Source organism: Miniopterus schreibersii (assembly GCF_964146895.1).
Source record: "Miniopterus schreibersii genome assembly, chromosome: 13".
NCBI lineage: Eukaryota > Metazoa > Chordata > Mammalia > Chiroptera > Miniopteridae > Miniopterus > Miniopterus schreibersii.
The window spans coordinates 15,129,730-15,150,874 of NC_138113.1; the positions used below are offsets into that span (position 1 = coordinate 15,129,730).

The following is a 21,145-nucleotide window of genomic DNA, read 5'->3' on the forward strand; positions in this document are numbered from 1 at the left end:
GGAGTGCGGGAAAGGCCTTCCCTAGTTCTTCAAACGCAATCCAGCTCACTCATTTAGCTCCTTTTGGCAGTCAGTGCTTGGCAGCCAGGAATTATTTATAAATAAAAGGGATCAGTAACACAATAAGTGAAACATACGTTTCCAGCAAACTAATTTCTTTATAAAATTAAATGAGTAAGAAACAAATTCCTGAACTCCCATTAGATTAAGGGTTTATGTGAGCTTTTTTAGGGTTACCCGTGACTTTGTATCAGGATAAATTCAAAAGGTGAATGCCTCAGAAGAGGTTAAGACCTGCCGCTTTGCTCAGGAAACAGGTAATTGTCAATAATACCTCAGGGGAAGGACGGTACAGTTAACTGTGCTCTCCTGGGAAAAGCTTTTAGATGCATTTTAACTGATATTTTTGGAAGAAAGCAATAGTCAGATATCGATCGCTAGGGCTTGGTCTCCTTAAAACAAATTCTGCTCCTTTTAGATGACTCCTTTCTCCTCTGTGGTTTTCTTCTGTTCAAGAGAGAATTACCTCATCAGAGCAGAACAACCTAATGGCCACACGAAAGCACTTAGCAAACGAACTACTTCTGCCGCAAGTGTTCTTGTGTATCGATGAGGCCGGTCCTTTCTCCGCGCGTGCAAGCTTGTATACGTATTTGCATTTTCTAGAACCACTTATAAAGAATTATGTTCTTTCTCAGTCATTTGCTTTATGTTTAATTAAGGCATTTAAAAAATTCTCACCACCTTCTCTTTCGACATTCCAGGAGCCGTCAACATGACGCCAGCATTTCGCTCGGCTTCCCTTGTTTCTTTAAAAACAAGCAAAACTATGCTCTACTCTCAGAATAAATAATAAGGTCACTGTCTTTTAACACAGTTGTTTGCTCTTATACTTTTTCAGCTTCTTCTCAATATAGGAGAAGTGTTTATTTCTCTCCATTGCCGCCTCCGATACGGTTTTGTTTTTAAAATTCTTGGAAGAGCCTGAATTCCACCTTCTTTCATGAACTTCCACAGGTCTACAGCCACCGATTGTTGCTGTTTTGCGCTTGAGGTTCTGTCTTGTCTCAGATTTGAGCTAAGGGGGTCTTCTAGATACGACCAGATTTAAACCAGTTGTCATTGTTTGTGTTTGCAGATGTTGATGAGTGTCAGCAAGGGAATCTGTGCATCAACGGGCAGTGCAGAAACACCGAGGGCTCCTTCAGGTGTACCTGTGGGCAGGGCTACCAGCTGTCCGCAGCCAAAGACCAGTGTGAAGGTAGGAGCGTGGCAGTGTGTGGACCACTGTGACTTAAGTTTCAGTCCCCTGGCCTGGAAAATGTGCACACAGTCAAGTGAGTGTGTCCTTGACAAACGACACAGACGACTGATTGCTTTAGAGGGCCAGAAAGCAAGGGACTCAAACTTATGTCAGGAAAGTGAGTGGAACAGGATGGAAAATGTTTACATCTGAAAAGTGTGTCATTAGGGATCAAGCGGTTGGGCATTAATATTCGTAAGAAAAATTACTGCTCTCTAATTCCTTGCTACAGAAGATCAATTCAGTGGAAAGTTTTACATACCTGGACTCCTGCAACTAGAAGGTCGTTACATCAGTCTGGTGTGTGCTGTGGAATGTTAATGACCTCACCCTTTATGTGTATTCAGCTTTATAAAAGTTTTCCTTTTCCAAGGAATATCGCTAAGGAAGACTTTTCAACAAGGCTGAAATAGTGTCCCTCTCCTACTCAGGGATAAAGTTTGTGAAGTGCAGGACATAGTGAGGATTTTTGGATCCTGCTGGGTTTGACCTTAGACTTAAAAGAAATGTCACTGAACTAAATAAAACATCACTTCCCAATAAATATATACTTCAAGGTATTAAGTTATCACCTGTGACTAAGCATGAGTGTCCAGAGTTCTTGAAATGTCATTTATTTAAGCACAGAATACACACTGTACAAAATCAAGTCATATTCCCATTTACATGCAACCTTTGCATGTTTAATGAGTAAAATGTCTCCTGAGATGGTGTCATCAGAGACACAGTATATGGCGGCACTACAAAGGCATCTACCAATATTATTGTCATCTCCCGCTAATCCCTTTCAGAGTGTAGGAAGTGTTTCCAGCGCCTCGCCTAAGAGGGGGCGTGTTAGAGCCACGCAAGCACACTCACATACACCAGTAGGTAAAGCACTTGGTTCTGGATTCTGTGAGTCCCTCTCAAAGGCTTATGTTTGCATGACTCCTGACCTCAGTTAGCCGAGCATTTATCAAATGCCTACCATGCAGAGAAAATTACAAATGAATGTATCATAAGAGAGGAGGTCTACACGTCATGGAGGAAGGCTATAATATTCGTGGTCCTTTGTTTTGAAGGGTCTGTGATATCACTATCAAAGAAAAGTCAGATACATGCAGAACCACCCACCAGACTATCAATAGGGACAAGTCAGTGTTGGGTGCAGAATGCTGTGACAACCAGAATGATGCTGTTAACCAGTTGGGGGAGAGCAGTCACCCCGGGCCCCGGTGGGAACGTGCGTGTTAACTCACAGCATCACGTTGCCAGGAGCAGATAAATATACCCAACCGCTATGAAGAAAGTCTACCAACAAACATGAGTTGAATGCCGGCTAGTTGTAAAACACTGTCATCCAAGAGATAATAAAGGCTGTGGGAGACGTAGCCCCTGCCCTCAGGAAACTAAAACTCTAACGAAGAAGATTAGATTAATGGTGGATAATTACACTGTAATAAGAGGATCAATCTGGTCACATGCATGCAACATATTACTGTGCCTTTTATGTGTGGATATAACATAACACAGGTATGTGTGTGAGCCCGCACTCAGGATTGTGGTTATAGAACAAATAATCTCCCAGCCAGGGATGTGTGGGTCCGTGTACACATCAGGTGGGCTGAGAGGAGGGAAGGCCACTGGATTTAGCCAGAAAAGCATTATCGATTGACGTGGAGCCAGAAGCCTGATGATTAGGGGGCTGACGGGTAAATTAGCGAGAAGGAAATGACGTGTGTGCGAAGAGGCTTATAATCGGGTCGGAGTACAGGTCCCGTGGCCAGTGAAGCTGCGGTGCTCGTTTCCGGTAAAGCTTTAGCCGTAGCCTGCAGCCCTCTCACTGTTGCGATGTTACCGCCAAACCTTTAAAGAAATCTGAGGAGTCCGGCGGGGGCTCAGATTCCAGCAGGTGTCTGCCACTCACCAGTGAACAGCGGGATGAATATGGACAGGTTCTTAACACGTTGATTAAAATCTTAAATTTATCTGGATTTTTCCCTGTTGGGGGATGAATGACTTTTTATTAGAGGAGAGTTTCATTCACACAATGAAAACTGAAATCTAAGTTAATTAGAAGCCAGAGAGTGTCTGAACTCCTCTGCGTGAAGGATTTAAAATATGTTGAAAGCCTCGCTCCTGCAGCGCTGTCCCTCTCCCGCCGCAGATGTCGACGAGTGCCAGCACCAGCACCTCTGCGCCCACGGGCAGTGCAGGAACACGGAGGGCTCCTTCCGCTGCGTGTGTGACCAGGGCTACCGCGCGTCCGCCCTCGGGGACCACTGTGAAGGTGAGAAATCGCTCCCGATCTCACAGTCAGAAAACGCCAGAATCACACGGAAATCTGCATGTTACCCCAGCCCCTGTCCTCTGGCCCAGCCTTTTGACATCACAGTTGAGGACGTGAGGCCCCTGCAAAGTGTTTTCCCCAGGGTCACACAAATAACGCCAAGAGGCTGTCCAAAGCCATCGAATCAGTTTTAGGTCATGGGCATGTTCTCTATTTTGGCTGTTATAACATGTAACCACCTTTCCCAAGTTCAAGATGTATTCTAAAACATCCATTGCCCTAGCTGGTTTGGCTCAGTGGTCGGAGCTTCGGCCCGTGGACTGAGGAGTCCCGGGTTCGATACCGGCCAAGGACATGTACCTGGGTTGCAGGTTCGATCCCCTGCCCTGGTCGGGCACGTGCGAGAGTCAGCCAGTCGATGTGTCTCTCTCACATCAGTGTTTCTCTCTCTCCCCCTCTCTCCCCCCCTTCCACTCTCTCTGAAAAGCAATGGAAAAAATAACACAGAAATAAAAACATCCATTGCACCAAAAGCCAAACAAAAACTGTTCAGCCAGCTCGCTCTTCATTATTAATATATATGTTTATAAGATACTGTTATGTTCCATGAGAAAGCCTCCTTTGGAATATATTCTCAGCTCTCTCCGTGAAGCCGGGGCTCATTTCCCTACTGCTCTAGGTTATAAATAGGCCTGGAGCCCCCCCAGCTGAGCCTGAGCTCCCCCTGGAGCTCTCCTCGCGCTTCAGCCGCCGATTCCCATCCGGTGCCGTCTCCCGCCCTCCCCGGCGGCCTTAGCCGCAGTGACTGAGCTGGGATGGCTCGCCCGCCTCTACAGCTGTGGGAAGGAGAGCCGTCTTCCTTGTTGGCTTTTACACTTACATGTGTAGTTTTCCCCTGAGAATTCTGGCTAAGACGTTGTTTTCTTACAGTGCTGTCCTGCAGTCCCGCTGCCTCCTCTTAGGGTCGGGAGCCTAAGTGCTGTGGTCATTCCTGTGTGCAGCTGACTGAGCCACTTCGACTCAGATAATGGGGTCAGCTCAGTTGTCCTGGTGATTAGAGGTCCCGGCGTCTCACCCTTCAGAGGCCCCGCCTCTGAGCTGTTCCCCTTCCAGGCACAGTGTCTAATTCCCTGCCCGTCTTAGCACCTTCCCCAGCCGCTCAGTCTGGCTGCTCCCTGCTAATCCCTTGCAAAGCCTGAGAGAGAGACTCCCGATTCACTCTGACTTCCTGCGGCCCCTCTCCCTTGGTCACTGCTTTGTGGACCAAATCAGAAAAGGTGGGAAGAAAGGATTTCTTTCCTTGTCAGAATCATTTTATTTTATACATTTGTTCAGTGAATATTTATTGTAAGCACAGGACATACAGTAATAAACCAAACTGACAAAAATCCCTGCCCTCATAGAGCTTACAGTCTAGTGAGGGAGCTAACAGTAAACTTGGTCAGTAAAGTATCTAGTTTGTAAAATGGCAGTAAATTCAGAAATGCCTACGCCTTGATTATGATGGTGGTCACAAGAATGTATCTACATTTGTCCAGACTCACTGAAATGGACTCTTAAAATTAGATGCATTTATTGTATGTAAATTATATTTCAGTGAAGTTGGAAAAACACACTGAAGAAAAAGTGGCAACTCACCTAATTGGCTACAGAGCCACGTCAGCTGTGTTTTATGTTTTAGGATCAGTATTCAGAAACACTTTAAATCTGGGTGAGCATCATACTAACTTGTTTTTCTTCTGATAGAATGAAATTATGAAGTGCTTATTTTTCTTTTATTTCCCCATGACTGGCACAGAAGCCAGTTAATTGGTTGATTGGGTTCGATGAAGAAAATTTAATTTTGTGCCTCCATATTTTTTTTAAATATGTTTCTATTGATTTTTTTTAAGAGGAGAGGAAGGGAGAGGGAGAGGGGGAGAGAGAGAAACATCCATGTGAGAGAGAAACGTTAGTCGGCTGCCTCCTGCACGCCCCCTACTGGGGATGCGGCCTGGGCCTGGGCCTGGGCCTGACGGGAATTGAGCCTGGGAGGCCCGGGCTGGTTCCTCCAGACAGCAGGGAGAACTAGACTGCAGCAGTCTCCACATTTACTTCCTCCTGGAGCTTCTCATACATTTTAGCAGCAATCAGAGTTATTTGCAAGAAATGCCACAATAGGCCATATTCTGAGAAATCAAAGGTTTGGTTCCTTAGCTTTCGTCACTGCTAATAATTTAAATTCTCTACAGACAGAAGAAGAGGGACTCCTGGAGTGTGTTAGAAGTAATGAGCTCTGACTAGAAAGTTCTGCGTAGCGTTCATGCGGTGGGGGGGTCATTAATTGTCTCACATGCTGAGGGTCAAAAACTCACTGCTGGTTATGTAAACCGTTTTCAGTTGCACATATGCGATAGATGTGCATATTGAAAAATCCAGGCAGCATCAGACCTGTCCGTGACAGCTGCTGAGTCAGGGACTGCAGTGACGCTTTGATCTTGCTGAGCCCCTTTCTGCCAAAAGCTCCCCTCCCCCCGCCCATCCTGCTGACAAGACTCCCGGTAAATTCCTTTTGTTCCCTGGAGCCTTCTTTGTCCTTTATATCTCCTCTAAATTCATGTGACACCTGAAGTTGGTGGTACTGGTCTTTTGGTAAATAATTATATTTTCAACAGTCTTTATGTTAAATTGTTTTTGGACTTCTAAATCAATTTATTTCACGTGTTTATTAATACAAATTGCTTTTGAGTAGTCATTTCTCGTGAGGGGCAGGGACCATGCCAAATACTTTTAAATTTTTCCTATAATGCATAATCCAGGGTCTTGTATAAATAGATGCTCAAGATATTCTTAGTGGTGCGTATTTAAAGAATATTGATATTCTCTATCACCACCAAGAATATAGCCAAGTAAATTATTCTTTGTTAAGGAATTTTGACTTTTCCCCTTCCAGTTAATTTCATTTGATGTTAAAACTTTAGATTATATATTGTTCAAAGTTAAAGTTATTTCAAAATGTTCCATTGTTAAGAACTCTAAAAGTTAAAAAGCTGTCTCTCGTTTCAAATCGTGCTGTGAGTGATGTAAAAAAATGCACATTTATGGGATTTTTGTGTGTAAAGGTAAAGAAAAATACCTGATTGTTTAAGATATAACTCATTTAATCTTTTCAATTTTTAAAATTGACTTGTAGATATCAACGAATGCTTGGAAGACAATAGCGTTTGCCAGGGAGGAGACTGCATTAACACCAAAGGGTCCTACGATTGTACTTGTCCAGGTGGATTCCAGCTAAATGACAATAAAGGGTGCCAAGGTACTTCTCTCCCCCCTTTGTCAGAGTTTACATAGTTCCTCAGTTCTTGATGCTTCCTGATGGTGATCTGTGGTTTTACCACTTGCTTTATATGTATTAAATGGGCTTTGCCAATTTGTATTATTAAAATATCTTTCTGATCTGCGTCAAGTACAGTCAGTGCCAGGGCAAGGATCGTAAGTCATCGCAGCTGGTCCTGATGGCAGGCGTGGCATCTCCCCACCTGGCCTTGCTGCTTTTCTGGGCCTGGAGCAGAAACGCAACTGAGGCCTAGATGTTATTTCTAGTTTGACTGAAATGCTGTCTCCATGGTCAACAGACCTGAGCCATTTTCCCTGAGATGATTTGATGGGGTCACAACCTCATTGCCCTGGGGGCTTAGGGGAGTGGTCGTGCAGGGGCTTGTATGGTTGTCCTATGGGACTGTTCTTCAGCCCCGTGTTCCTTCTTTAAGGGGGTCTGTCACATGACTAGCGTCATGCCAGGGGAGGAAAGGCCACCCTGGGGGCAAAGTCCCCCCTGCAGTACTTTCTTTTCCCACATTTGCTTATTTCTAGGTACCAGGGGCTTTCGGCCTGATGACCTTCTGTAACTGGCCTGTCTTTCCTGCTGTGCTCGCATCTGTCTAACTGCCTACTGTGCCATTAGTAAATCCATTGGAAACTCTCGCTTGTATTTATCTTTACGCATATTTATTTCTGATTCTTGGAAACATTATTTTTTCTTATTGTTCTTGTGCCATTATGGAGCTCTGTTTTGTATCTCCAAGTAACACTGAGACAAAGGGCTGTCGAAGTTATTCTTCATGCACTGCTACTGAACGTGTCTGCCTGTAAATTCTGGATGGTCATGAACTACACCTCCTCTCACATGTCCCCAATTGCAGTATTCAAGGAAGGAAAGATGGTGTCTACTCTTTAAATGTGGTCCTGGAATGGCATTATATCCTCTGTCTGGATCACACACCCAGCTGTGTGTCACTGAGGCACCAAAGCATGGGTCTTTGCCTCAAGATCTTTTAAAATTAATTCCCTTACTGATCCCAAGATTTAAATACACTGCCGTATACCTCATTGAATATCACGTATTTGCCATCGTGATTCAATAAGGTGAATTTTAGTTTTTCAGTATTTACAAAGCGGATTTAAACGTACTTGGATTTAATGCAGGAGAAAAGGAACATTTGAATTACAAATTTATGTGAGAATATCCACTTTGGGATGTTTACATCTCAACAAAATGAATTTTGATTTATGTAAAAATGCTAAGAGATGCCCCAACACAAACAAAAACAATCTGAAACCTGTTTTGAATGCTAATTTTTGGTTGAAAGGTAATACTTTCTTTTCTGACGTCTCATCACAATTTTTTTGACTGAATAGAGGCAAAACCGAGTCTTAGCATAAATGGACCATGATTTGATACTGCAGATTTTATTATTACACGTCTAGAGTTAAATCGCAAGGAATTAATTTAGTCTTTTTTTACCCTCACCAGAGGATATTTTCTCCATTGGTTTTTAGAGAGAGTGGGTGGGGGGACATCGATGTGAGAGAGACACATCGATTGGTGGCCTCCCGCAGGTGCCCCAGCTGGGGATTGAGCCTGCAACCGAGGTACATGCCCTTGACCAGGAGTTGAACCCAAGACCCTTTGGTCCATGGCTCGACGCTCTAACCACTGAGCCAAGCTGACCAGGGCCAGTTTTGTCATTTTTTAATTAAATTTGTTTGTGATTTGATATCAACTCTCAAATATGTGACAGCTCCAAACATAGGATGTTTTATTGACTATCATTAAGTTGACTTTATTCTCTGTCGCCTTGGTGATTCCTGTTTTCCAGAATATATTAACATGTCTGCTTAAGAAAATGTAAATCCATACGAACGAAAAGTATTCCTGAAGCGGGTTTTAAAATCTTTACACAATAGCATCCATGAATCTGCTCTGTCACCCGCTGTCTCCTACCAGGGCCTGTTTACGTGGCATGTTCGCTCACTTTCTTTTGAATCATCTTTTTTTTCTTTGCTATGTTTCTGGAGGCAACTTGGTGATTTTTTGACTCTGCTTGAAGTTAGCAGCCTGTTTCTATCTAATCCCATGGTCATGTCCCCAGTCTGTAGATTGGTGTAGATTTCAGTTTATTTTAATGCTGAAAATGTAACGGATGACAATGCTGATCACCACGGGGCGTGTTTTAATAACAGTGCGTGATCGGCATAAACTTTAAACCTTACCTAATAATGTGAAGAAAGCTCCATATCAGTAAGTCTCTTTCCAGTGGAAGTGTGTTTAAGAGTCTCTGCCCCCAGCAAAATTAATGATGACGTCCAGACAGCATGGAAATTCCATGTTCATCGTCTCGTTAGGGATGCGCCGCGTACATCGGAGATTCGGAGCACACTTCGGTTTCACGTTTTGACTTACACGTGCCAAGTTGTGCGTTTCTGTGGAATCTCCGGCCCGTGAAAGAAACCCAACTTCAATGCAGCCGGCCTTCCGCCGAGTTACCAGCAGCACAGTTTAGAAATGGCCCAATAAGTACAACCCAAATTGAATGCATATGTTTCTCTGGTTCCAGATATTCGTGTTACTCCTTCTCGGTGGTTTCCTGGAAAAAAGTCTGGGAATTCGTTTTCAGTTCCTGTCGTCAAACTTTTTATGCAATTATTTGTTAATCAGTGACTTCTTTTGAAGCACGAACTTTATGCACATTGTCCCCTGTGAGAAGCTACAAAGCAGGCGGCTTTGAAAGGCCACCTTGAGGACCTGGGTGACATCAGGAGGTCTCCAGTAACCTCCAGGGCATGCCCATGGCTTGACCTCTAGACCGGTGGAACCTTTGGGCACCTCTTGCCCAGGTAGAGATAACTCTAGGCAGCAGATTGGGAAGAAAGAATGGAACTTAAGGCTAAGAGAAAGTCGGAGTTCCAAAAAGATTACCAATCTAAGATATTAGCAGCAGTTAGAGACTGAACATAGACGCTATCAGAGATTTTTATAAAAGATGGGGATTTTCCAGTGTGAAATCATATTGAGAAATAGTTAAGTAGGAAATAATTCATTCCCTTTCCTCGGACTATTTTGAAATTAGTGACAGTAACAAGAATGGAAATATTTTTTCAGAAAAATGAGTAATTCCTGCTTGGTTTCTTGCTTTGCTTTCGCCATGGCTAGGCCAGCTCGTTGGAATTATATGGCAGACTGAAGGGTAAAGAGTTCAGGACTGATACAGAGAGATGGATAAAGCAGTGATGTTGCCAGAACTCCCGTTGTACAATGTCAACAGGACAAAAAGAAGAGCCTGGGAGGTCCTGGATGTAGGGAAAGGGATGACTTTCTTGAGAAAGAAAGGTTGGTGGCTAAGCATGTTCTAGAGATCACGAGGAAGGTCTCAGAGCTTTGCAGTTACTCATGCCGGTTCCTGCCTCCCCTGTTATATGTGAGCATCATAATGTCAAGGGCCCCATCCTGTTTAACCTTCTCATAGGAAGCATTCGGTAAGTGCTTTTCAGTGAATTAAAGATGGACTTCTAAGAGGATGTATTGAGAACCTCTGTAGTAAGAGATAATGGAAAGACCAGGATACTGTAGGAAGAAGGAAAATGACCTTAGTAGGATGGCTTGTCTGGATGGTGCCAACGACCTGTGATAGTTTTTATGACCCTCACCCCTTAATTAAGAGAACTAGCTGAGCGCTGTTCAGTTAGTAGAATATGAACAGAACAACAGACATTCATAATACACTGTTAAAGTGCTGTTCTAGAAGCTGGGGACTCGGAGTTAAAACATTCAGTCTCATCAAGGAGCAGTCAGTGTCGTGAGGGACCCAGGAGAATAAAATAGCAGTTAAAACACGGTGTAAATAGGCAGGTCCATGTGTTAGTACCAGTGTGAACGGATGAAGCGTTCTCCAGGATTCCTTGTTGTTAACCGGGGCGCTCTTACAGTCGGTGCAGTTAGAACTGGCTTGAAAGGACACCGTGGTTACACCCACCCTTCGTGCTCTGTCGGTGCGTCACGACCCCGGCATGGGCGTGCCAGTGCTCCCCACTGGGGCAGGCAGGGCGCAGGGCGGTCAGCACAGGCTGAGCCACAGCGTGCTGTGCCCACAGGTCGTAACAGTAGCAGCCACCACTCTTCCACCCTTAGTTAGTGCTGCACTAAGCGGTTGACTCTCCGTCACCCATGTCATCGTCACGAAGCTATGCAAATAATAGCTTCCTGATCTAAATGGCCCTCTTTCTCTCGTATTTTCTTTCTTTCATCCATTTTCAATGAAATAAAGATCGGAGCCTGTTTCATTTTATGTGGTCAGCAGACATTTGTGAAGGGCTGTTTGTGAACCAAACACTATAAATCAGAGGGGCCCAGCCTTGCCCTTAAGAAGTTCACGTCCTGGGGATTGACAGGCATGGATGTGACAAGGTGTTTGGGCTACAGCAGAGTTGTGTGCCTGGTAGCAGACAGACGGGAACACAGCTTTCTCGCCGACGAATATTTCACAGATTCGACGAGACGGTTCCTCGAGGCTAAAATAAGGTAGCTTTGGGTTGAACCTATGAAATGGCTTTTTTTGGTAGGTCAAAAATGGTTGGACGTTGGCTGTTTCGTGTGATTCAACCTAAATAGTTTCATGGCAGTCCAACTTGCCTTGTGGTCTGGTATTTGTACAAATGGTGTATCGTGCCGCAAAATCAGTGTCCAACCATTTTGTAATAGATTTTTTTTACTGTACATCTGATATTATGGGAGAAAAAGATTTTTTTCATGGCACTCCTCTTTTCAATTCCAGATATTAATGAATGTGAGCAGCCGGGACTCTGTGGTCCTCACGGAGAGTGTCTAAACACAGCCGGTTCTTTTCACTGTGTCTGCGAACAGGGTTTCACCATCTCTGGAGATGGCCGTACGTGCGAAGGTAAGACAGACCTGAGGAATTCTGTGGTCGCTGCGTGATAAGGCAGCGAGGCCATTGCTTCCTATGCAGCACTCCAAGCCTAAGACACTAAGAGATAGTCCCAGCTGAAGACCTCCAGGCATCACCATGACTCCTGCCTGAAGTCATGGCTCAGGGTTGCTGGGATTTATAAATAGCATACCCTAAGGTTATGGTGGTGAAAATGCTCACAGATGATTTCACTGCTGGTACTGAATCAGTGAGTCAGAATGCGCAGGAGGTGATGATTGAGGGACACGTGGGAGACCCAAAGGAAAGCTGGCAACTCCTGGGTGTAACTCGACACGGTGCTTGTTTTGATTGTGCTTTGTATAGATCACCTCCATCATTCTGTTTATAAAAATAATGTCTTGCTTGATTTCTCTGCACCATTGCCAGTAGAGATTTTCCAGAGTTATTCGTCTAATATCCTTAGCCCTAAGCCAGTATATTTTCTTACCTGTCAGTATTTATTATCCCCTAAAAGCCAATTAAGTTAAGATAACACTGTTGGCTTCCTGTTTGCGACCTCTGTGTGTTTGCAGGGATACAGCGCTGGTTATAGTCATAAGATTTATGTTCTTGATGACATTACAGTTTGATAAATTGAGGAATAATTCATCGGAGCCTTTTTAAAAGTAAACTGAGAAGATTCCCATAATCATAATTTCAATCGACCTCTTGGAGAATGTCGGCTATGAAAACCCGGCTGTGTTTTAAAGAAGTAAATTGCGGAGGGCCTGCCCTGGGGCTAGGATAGTGCCTACATTCTTTGCTCTAAGGAGCGGAGCAGCAGGAAGTATCCGCTCCCCTCGCTCATACCGCGGTGGAACCGGGCCGAGGAGAGCGACCAGGTTCATCTGAAACTAATTATTATGCTGCGAGGACTACACTGATCTTGTAAAAAGCAGGAGATCGTGGAAATTGCTCTCCTGCTGAGCAGACGAAACATCCACGCCAGATTTGGCTTCAAGTAAAAAAAGAGATAGTGCAGGGCGCGGCTGGAGCAGGCAGTTTTCGAGGGCTTTGAAATCGATCAGAAGTTGGGAAACGGAGTGAAAACATCATAAAAAGGTGGCCCTGAGAAATTTACAAGGGCGCCACGTTTCCGTGGCTTGGGTTTTGGGGTGATTTGATGTTAAGAGCTCTGGGACTGAGGCCCCGCGTGCAGGCGTGCGCGTTCCCAGCCGCAGAAGGCACGCTGCCCTGCGTTCCAGAGGTGCGGGTTTGCCTCGCAGCCTGCCCTGCATCCTGGCCGGTGAGGGCTCCCTTCCCCGGAAAACAGTTCCAGTGGCCACTGCCCGTGGTCGTGCCACGAAAAAACTATGTTCAGAACAAAGTAAGTAGCCTCAAGTGCTCACTTGTCAAGACTGTCGTTCTGGAAGAATATACCAGGATAAAGAAAGTCACATTTATTTTTCCTCTTGGACCTAGTCATTGTCCTTTAGTTCTCTATCTTTTTTTAATACCGATTTCTGCAACTCGAACATTCTATATTCACTCATTGAGTTGCAGTTCTACTTTTGTTAGGCATTTACTTGGCCAAGACTTGAACTTAAAAGTGAGTTTTTCGAAAACGTCTAGTGCTTTGTAAATTACTGTGCCTTAGTATACTCTCTCTGGTGCTTGCTTGGTTCATTTTTTCTTTTTACTCCAGAAACTGGACAATTCTACAAGTGATAAAATAGGGTATTTAGAATATTGTGCTCATATATGGAATCTTCTAATTATTAGGCACGGTATTCTCTTTCCAGAATAAGCTCTGCAAAGCTTCCATTTATTTGGGGCTTAATCCAATATATTAAACTGCTCCAAATTTCCTTCTGTTGGACTGACACTTGTGGCAGCAGCAGCATGTCCTGACTCCGTCCCTGGCTTCAGTGTGGGACGAAGCTAGCCCAGGGGCTCGGGGTTACCTGTGGAGCTTATACACATAGGGTCCTCGTTTTGTTATTATGTTGATGAGCTACCACAGGAACTTAACTCTTGTTTATTATATCAATTAGCCGATAGTAAAATTGGAAAACATGCCAAATGCAGGTGGTCAGGGTGGCTGGCTTCTCGATGTTTACTGAGAACAGTATCAGAAAGACTGAAACAAGTTGGGTTCAACTCTCAGGCCGGTTTTGTGTTCATTGGAAACCAGAAAACACAGTAAAGGCAACTTTTGCCAAATCAAAGAAATAAAATTGGGAGCAAGTGTGGTTTTGTTTTCAGACTTTTAGGTACATTTTCTACAAACAGTGTAGAAAGTATAAAACCATTGTTGACCACGCTCCAGGGCAGTTGGCGGTTTTGTGGCATGGAGATAGAACTCTACATCTATCACCAAAGAGAAAATATTTTCGAAAATGATTCAGCCAAGTAGGACATCGAAGGACCCTGACACAGTACTATGTTACATCTGGCTGCTTGGCCCGACGATTTTTACATTTTATAGTAGTTTTGGGGTCGGAAACTGAAAACTCTAGTAAGAGAATAGAGCCTGAGTGTTTCTTACTTTTCCAAAGAAAGGGAATTTAGGTTAACAATAGGACTCTTTCTCTCCCATGTGTGAAAAGAACAGACTCATAAGACATTCCAGGTAAGGAAGGGAAGTAGCTCCCTCTGTAAAGGCTACTGTTCTTCAGACTCATTCCCCCTGCGAATGTACTTCTGCAGAAGTGAGTGGAAATGGATGTTTAAGTCATTAGGGAGAGAGCTGAGGAAATTTTGCTGGAATATGCTGCTTTTGGATCCAGAATACATATTTTCCATGCATTGCATGATCGTCTTCTGTATAGCAACATTTGTATGAAAAAATTCATAAGAGTAGCAAAAAAAATCCAAGAGCTCTTCCGAAGCCGTTTATCACTGCTGACCTTTTAAAACCCCTGAGCTGTAGAAAATCATCTGTTCATAGAAGGAGAAGTAAACACTTCCCTTGCAGCCAAAAAAATAGACGTGAGACTTCCAGAAGGTGAAGCTTGCAAATAGGCAAGCCACCCGTCACACTTTCCACGCCACCCAGCTCCTCGGGGCACCCGGCTTCCCGCATCTCTGTTTGGGTGAGTCTTTTGATGTCATCGACAACCCGAGTACTTGACAGGTCATGGAACGTAGTTGTGACTAGTGGTTTTATACTTGAGACCTAAATTGTAATGCTTTAATATATTGATTCCAGGATCAGTGACTTGTTAAGCATCCAACTGATAGACTGTTACGTGGTCGTCTAGGACTCCCAGTGTGAATGGACTGCAGATACTTCTGATGTATCTGATTTCATGACTTCATTAAAACAATAGCAATAATAATAACAGCTAGCATTCACTGAGTTCTTGTTATGAGCCAGGCATACTGTGCTACCTGCATAGTATCCATTTTCTCATTTAATCTGCACAACAAACCTATAGGCAGATTAAGTATGAATTGGTATGCTTTGGCTGCAATGGACAGTTTAAAATAAAGACATTTGTCCTAGTAATAAATGCAGAGATTGTCATCTCTCATCTACGATAGGTCTTTATTCGAATGTCACTTTCTCAGGGAACCCTTTTCTGACCACCCTTTCTCACAGTTGCTCAACCCCCTTGACTCGTGTATTGTCGATTGTCGGGCGCCCTGCTAGATTCTGTAGCTGAAGAGACAGGAATCTCGATCTGTTTTGTTCCCAACTCTGTGCCGCTGAGAATCATTAGGGCACAATAACTATTTGGTGAATGAAGGAAGGAAGGAAGAGATGGTTTGTAACTCAGGAGACACGTAGAGAGGATGACTCCAAATTGAGCGTGTTGTGCCCTGTCGTGGAGGCCTCCCTATTTTTTGAAGACTTTCTTCCCCGAGGCACACCCTGCGTAATCATTGGCTTCAGCAGAGGTTGAGAAGTTAGGCTGTGGGGTCCCAGCACGCGGGCTCCAACTCTTCCTTCAGACTCTTCTAAGGCGCGTGAACTTGGGTAAGTCACTGAATCTCCTGCCTCAGTTCCCCACGCCCATAATGAAGCTAATAATAGTACCTACATGGAGTTGTCGTGAGAATTAAGTATGTTGATGGGTGTCGGCAGGTATCAACCTAGATTGGGGCCTGGCTCGTAGAACGTGCTCAGTGAATATGAATTACTGTTAGTGTTTTAAACTTCTTAACACTCGCACCCCTGTTACTGCCATTGTGTCCTTAATATTTGGGCACCTAGAAGGAGGGAGCATTTACATCTCTTTGTTTTTATTTGATCAGTGCTTACAAAATATACATCACACAGTCAGAATACATAAGCAGTTGTGGATTAAATTGTCTAGTAGTTCTTAAGTCCAGGTCTGGATATAAATTGAATTACTATATTCTGTCTACTTTTAAACCCAACATTTATTTTAAGTCATACAGAATACAGTACAGCGACTCATTTATACATAATTGGCTTTAATTCTTACCCTTGCTTTCCCCCCAAAGTTTCTGTGACTGACTGTGCCCATTCACCTCCTCAGTATTTCAGGCTTTAAAATGCTTTATGTGTCCATGGCCCGTAAACTGATGGCCACGGCGGATGCTCCTTTGCATTTCAGCCCCGGGGTTATTTCTAGAGGTACACTGTCTGTTTCCTGTGGTTTCAGAACTGATCTCTCTTGGCCGCTTATTTGAATGCGGAAAGAGAAAAATTAGAATAGTGAAAAAAATGGGAAATTTTTGGCTGATTTGATATTGCCTCTGGGGCCTGAGAGTCAAAAAGATGGATCTGGGGCTTGATGTGTTTGGCCGGGGCCGAGGGCTCTCTCCCAGGCCTCGCTGGCAGCGCCTCTCAGTGTGAAGGGCTGTGCGAAAAGCCAGCGGAGAGTCTGGCTCTGAAGTTAGACTAAGGTGTTTATTTTTAAGCAAATCTCAGGTGTAAAAATGTAAAACTATTAAATTAATGCAAAGATAATCCAAGTGGCTATAAATAAATATAAGACAAAATAGTAGTGCATTTAAAAAACGTATACGGTGTAAACGCACAAATGTATCTTTCACACGTACGATCTTTTGCAAGTAGTAATTATGGTAGGAGAAATATGCAGTGAAGTCCAGGATATTTTCCGCAAGTATCTAAAGAACTTTTTCTGAATGGCATAGAATTTATTTATACTGGAGAATTTATTCAAATATTCTACTTTTTGTGACAGTCCATTATGTAATAGCCAATTAAGTGTTTTTTTTTTAACCTTCTAGAGTAGAAATGTTCTTTTAAAGCTTTCTTCTCATTTCTTTCCTTTAAATTTTTAGACATGTTTCTTTTCTGTAGCAAATTCAAATCCTTCTCACTCACTTTTTCAGTTTTTATGTAATCTGTTGATCCCTACTGGGAAGAAATAGGAAGAAAATGGCTTTTTAAATTCAGAAATCCACTTGGATTCTCTTTTTCTCGAAAGAAGCAGAGATGACTTCATGTGTTTACAGGTTTGGCCTTTGTGACAAGAAAAAATACCTTGTTTCTCGTTGAAAATATACTACTTTTCAGCGTCATTTGGAATTTTTCCTTTAGCTGCCCCAGATGCTGTTTCCCATCTTGCCTGTAATGCTGAGGTTTCGCTGTCACTGAGCAAGCGTGTGCCGTAGGCCGTGGCAGCCCCTCGGCTCCGCCCGTGCCCTTGTTCCCCGAGTGGCAAGGGCCCGGCCAGGCACACAGCAGGCTTCCCGCCTGTTCAGTGACACGGCGCCCTCCCAGCCGCAGAGCCCGAGCTTCCTGAGCCCCCTCCCAGCACAACTGAGGCAGCACCTGCGCTGTTTTCTTGGTCTTTCACTGCATGAGCTTGTTAGTACAGTTGAAAATGTAAAAGCCAAAATACTCTACTTGGATTTTTTTTTAAGCATTTAATCTAAAATGATTTTGTCCATTAGGATTTTCATCCTTGGCCTTATTTTGGATGCTAACGAGAGAATCTTTGTCTTAAAATTTTCATTTCATAATAACTCTCCATCACCTTTTGCAAAACCAAAAATAGCATATTTGGGACAGAGTATTCAAATAATTCCCTTGACTCGTGGTGGGTCATATAGAAATGTTAAATTTTAAGGAAAGATGCATTGTGTTACATATGGTCTCTTATTTTCACCTGTATTGCTATTAAAAACAAAATCAGAAAATAGTTTGATTTCATTATGCACTCAGGAGAAAAGTTTTTTGGAGTATTTGAGTGGCTTACAATGGATCGATAGGGAGTGGTGATCAGGATTACTATTCAGAGACCCTTAATATTTTAGTCTCATACATATACTTCCTACCAATGGGAAGAAGAGAGAAAATGAGCTTTTAAAATGGTTAAGATTGTCTTTAATTAGGCAATATAGCAGTTATGGATTGGCTTTTATTTTTTTTTCGGTAAATTTTTTAATTGGTTAAAATGCTTAAAGGAAAGTCCGTAAATCACAGGGGTAGAGCCTGATAAACTTTACTGAATGAGCACACTTGGTAAGGAGCCCCCCGAACCCTTCCTCTGGCTTCCTCCTGATTGTTACCCACTGCCCTCGGTACGCACAGCCGGCTGTGACCATTCTTCTGTCTTCATTGAGGTGCCTTTGTTTTGCGCGCTGGTAACCATTAAATCAGTGGAATCATATCGTAGGGACTCGATGTGTCTGGCTCACTCATTCAGCATTATGCGTATAAGCTTCATCTGTGTCGTATGTAGCAATACTTCATCCGTTTTCACTGCTCTGTAGTGTTTCACTGTGTGAATAAACTGCAATTCTATGTTACCGTTCTATTGTTGATGGACATTTGGGCTACTTCCAGTTTGGGACTGTTGTGAATAATACAATTTTTGTGGCTCTTTTTTTCGTTGTTGTTAATCTTCACTCGAGGATATTTTTTTCCATTGATTTTTAGAGAGAGGGGAGGGAGGGAGGGGGGGAGGGAGGGAGGGAGAGAAACATCGATGTGAGCGATGTGTTGCCTCTTGCACTTGCCCCAACCAGGGCCGGGGATTGAACCTGCCACCCAGCTACGAGCCCTTGTCCGGGAATCAGACCCGCAACCCTTTGGTGTGCAAGCTGATGCTCTAACCACTGAGCACCACTGGTCTGGGTGACTGTTCTTAACCATGTCTTTTAGTTGACATAATCACTAATTTCTATTGGATATTACCCAGAGGTATAATTCCTAAGCCGTAGAGTATTTGTACATCTCAGTTTCATAGACACAGCCAGTTTTTGAGTACCAATTCATTAGTGTGAACTCACATTAGTGTGAGTTCCAGCTCCACATCCTTGTCGATAGTGGGTATTGCCAGTCCTTTAAATGGAAAGCCATACTGAGTAATTATTTCATCATGGTTTCAATTTGCATTAATCTTGTAAGTATTGATGTTCAGCAACTTTTCATACCCTTATTGGCTTTCTGGTTATTGCTTCAGTTATCCAGTTCTGTACAACAAGCCTCTTTAAAATGAGGTGCTCAGTACAACAACTCTCTTAACGATCATTTCCAATGTAACCACATTCTTAATTTTAACTCAGAGTCCAGTGTTTTAATTATTTCATTTGCGATCAGTACTTTTTGTATCTGTAATCTTTGCAAATCCTAAAGTTATTATGACAGTCTTCTATGTTGTCATCTGAAAACTTTGTTATATTTTACCTTGGAATCTGTAATCAGCCTGACACTGATTTTTGCAAGTGGTGTGAAATAGACATTTACATTTTTCCTAAGTGGATGTCCAGTTGGGTCATGACCAGTTATTGAGAAGATCACCTTTTCCCCACTGATCTGCAATGAGAACTCTAGTGAACCATGTAATCAAATATACAGTTGACCCTTGAAAAATGCAGGGATTAGGGGTGCCCAGCCCATCATCCCCAGGGCAGTCAAAAATCTGCATGTAACTTGACTCCCCCAAAACTTAACTATTAATTGTCTACTGTTGACCCAAAGCCTTACCAATAACAAACAATTGATTAACACATATTTTGTATATTATATGTATTATATACTATATTCTTATGATAAAGTAAGCTAGAAAAAAGAAAATATTATTAAGAAAGTCATAAGGAAGAGAAAATACATTTACAGTATTTATATTTTTTAAAATCTGTATATAAGTGGACCCCCACAGTTCAAACCTGTGTTGTTCAAAGGTCAGCTGTATATGGGTCTGTTTCTTTCTTCCTCACTACATCCACAAGTTTATCCATCCTTGCACCAATAACATAGTGTCTTAATTATAGTAGCTTTATAATGATTTTTAACATAAGTTCTAAATTGTCTAATTTTATTTTTAATTGAGATTGTCACTGCTATTCTTGGTCTTTGCATTTCTATACAAATTTTATAATCAGCTTATCGATTTCCACAAAATACTCTGCTAGGATTTTTATTAGAATCGCATTGAATCATTTGATCAGTTTGAGGAGATTTGATATTTTACAATATTGAGTCTTCCAATCCATATTCCTCTGTTTATTTAGGTTTTCTTTCATTTGCCTTGGTTTTTGTTATAATTTTTTTGTGTAAAGTCTTACACAACGTTATTTAGACTTATTCTTAGGTTTTTGATATTTTATATTGTTGTAAATGGAATTTAATAGTTTTTTACCCTTATAATTGTTAGTAGTGTATAGAGCCGTCATTGCTTTTTGCACATTGACCTTGTATCCGTGACCTTACTAAGTTCACCTGTTATTTCTATTAGCTTATCTGCAGATTCTTTTGGGGTTTTGTACCTATATAATTATGTTGTCTATAAATAATGTGGTGCAAGTTTTACTTTCTTCCGGTAATTATACCTTATATTATTACACCGCCTGGGACCTCCCCTGCAGTGTGGAATAGAAGTGGTGATACCAGTGCATCTTTCCTTTTTTTTTTTTTAATCCTCAGCTGAGGATATTTTTTCCATTGCCTTTCAGAGAGAGTGGAAGGGGGAGAGAAAGGGGGGGGGGGGACATCGATGTGAGAGGGACACATCCATTGGTTGCCTCCTGCACGCACCCCGACCAGGACTGGGGCTCAAGCCTGCAACCAAGGCACCTGCCCTTGACCGGAATTGAACCCGAAACCCTTCAGTCCTCGGGCTGACGTTCTAACCACTGAGCCAAACCGGCCAGGGCCGGTGCATCTTGCCTTTAAATCTACTTTGTCTGTTATTAGTGTAGCTACATATGGTTTCTTTCAGTTAGATTCTTCATGGTTTATCCTTTCCTGCCTTTCCATGTTCTCATACTCAAAGATTTTTGTGAGCAGGATAATATTAATTTTTTTTTAATCAAGACTGACCATCTTTGTCTTTTGATTAGAGAATTTAGTTTCTATATATTTAACATAATTACTGGTATTTTCTTCAGATCTGTAACTTACTCTTTGTTTTCCATTTGTCTCATCTCTTCAGTTTTTTT

General features: G+C 42.7%; 1 protein-coding gene across 16 annotated transcripts in view; it reads left to right on the top strand.

Annotated features, from left to right (window-relative positions):
* The window catches only part of LTBP1 (latent transforming growth factor beta binding protein 1), a 313,392-nt gene that overhangs the window by 241,183 nt on the left and 51,064 nt on the right, over positions 1-21,145 (top strand). For all 16 annotated transcript variants that reach the window (XM_081157290.1, XM_081157285.1, XM_081157276.1 and 13 more), the window contains 4 exons: positions 1,139-1,261; positions 3,450-3,572; positions 6,745-6,867; positions 11,663-11,788. In XM_081157290.1, coding sequence (XP_081013416.1) covers positions 1,139-1,261; positions 3,450-3,572; positions 6,745-6,867; positions 11,663-11,788 — 495 coding nt within the window. The remainder of the gene's footprint in view (positions 1-1,138; positions 1,262-3,449; positions 3,573-6,744; positions 6,868-11,662; positions 11,789-21,145) is intronic.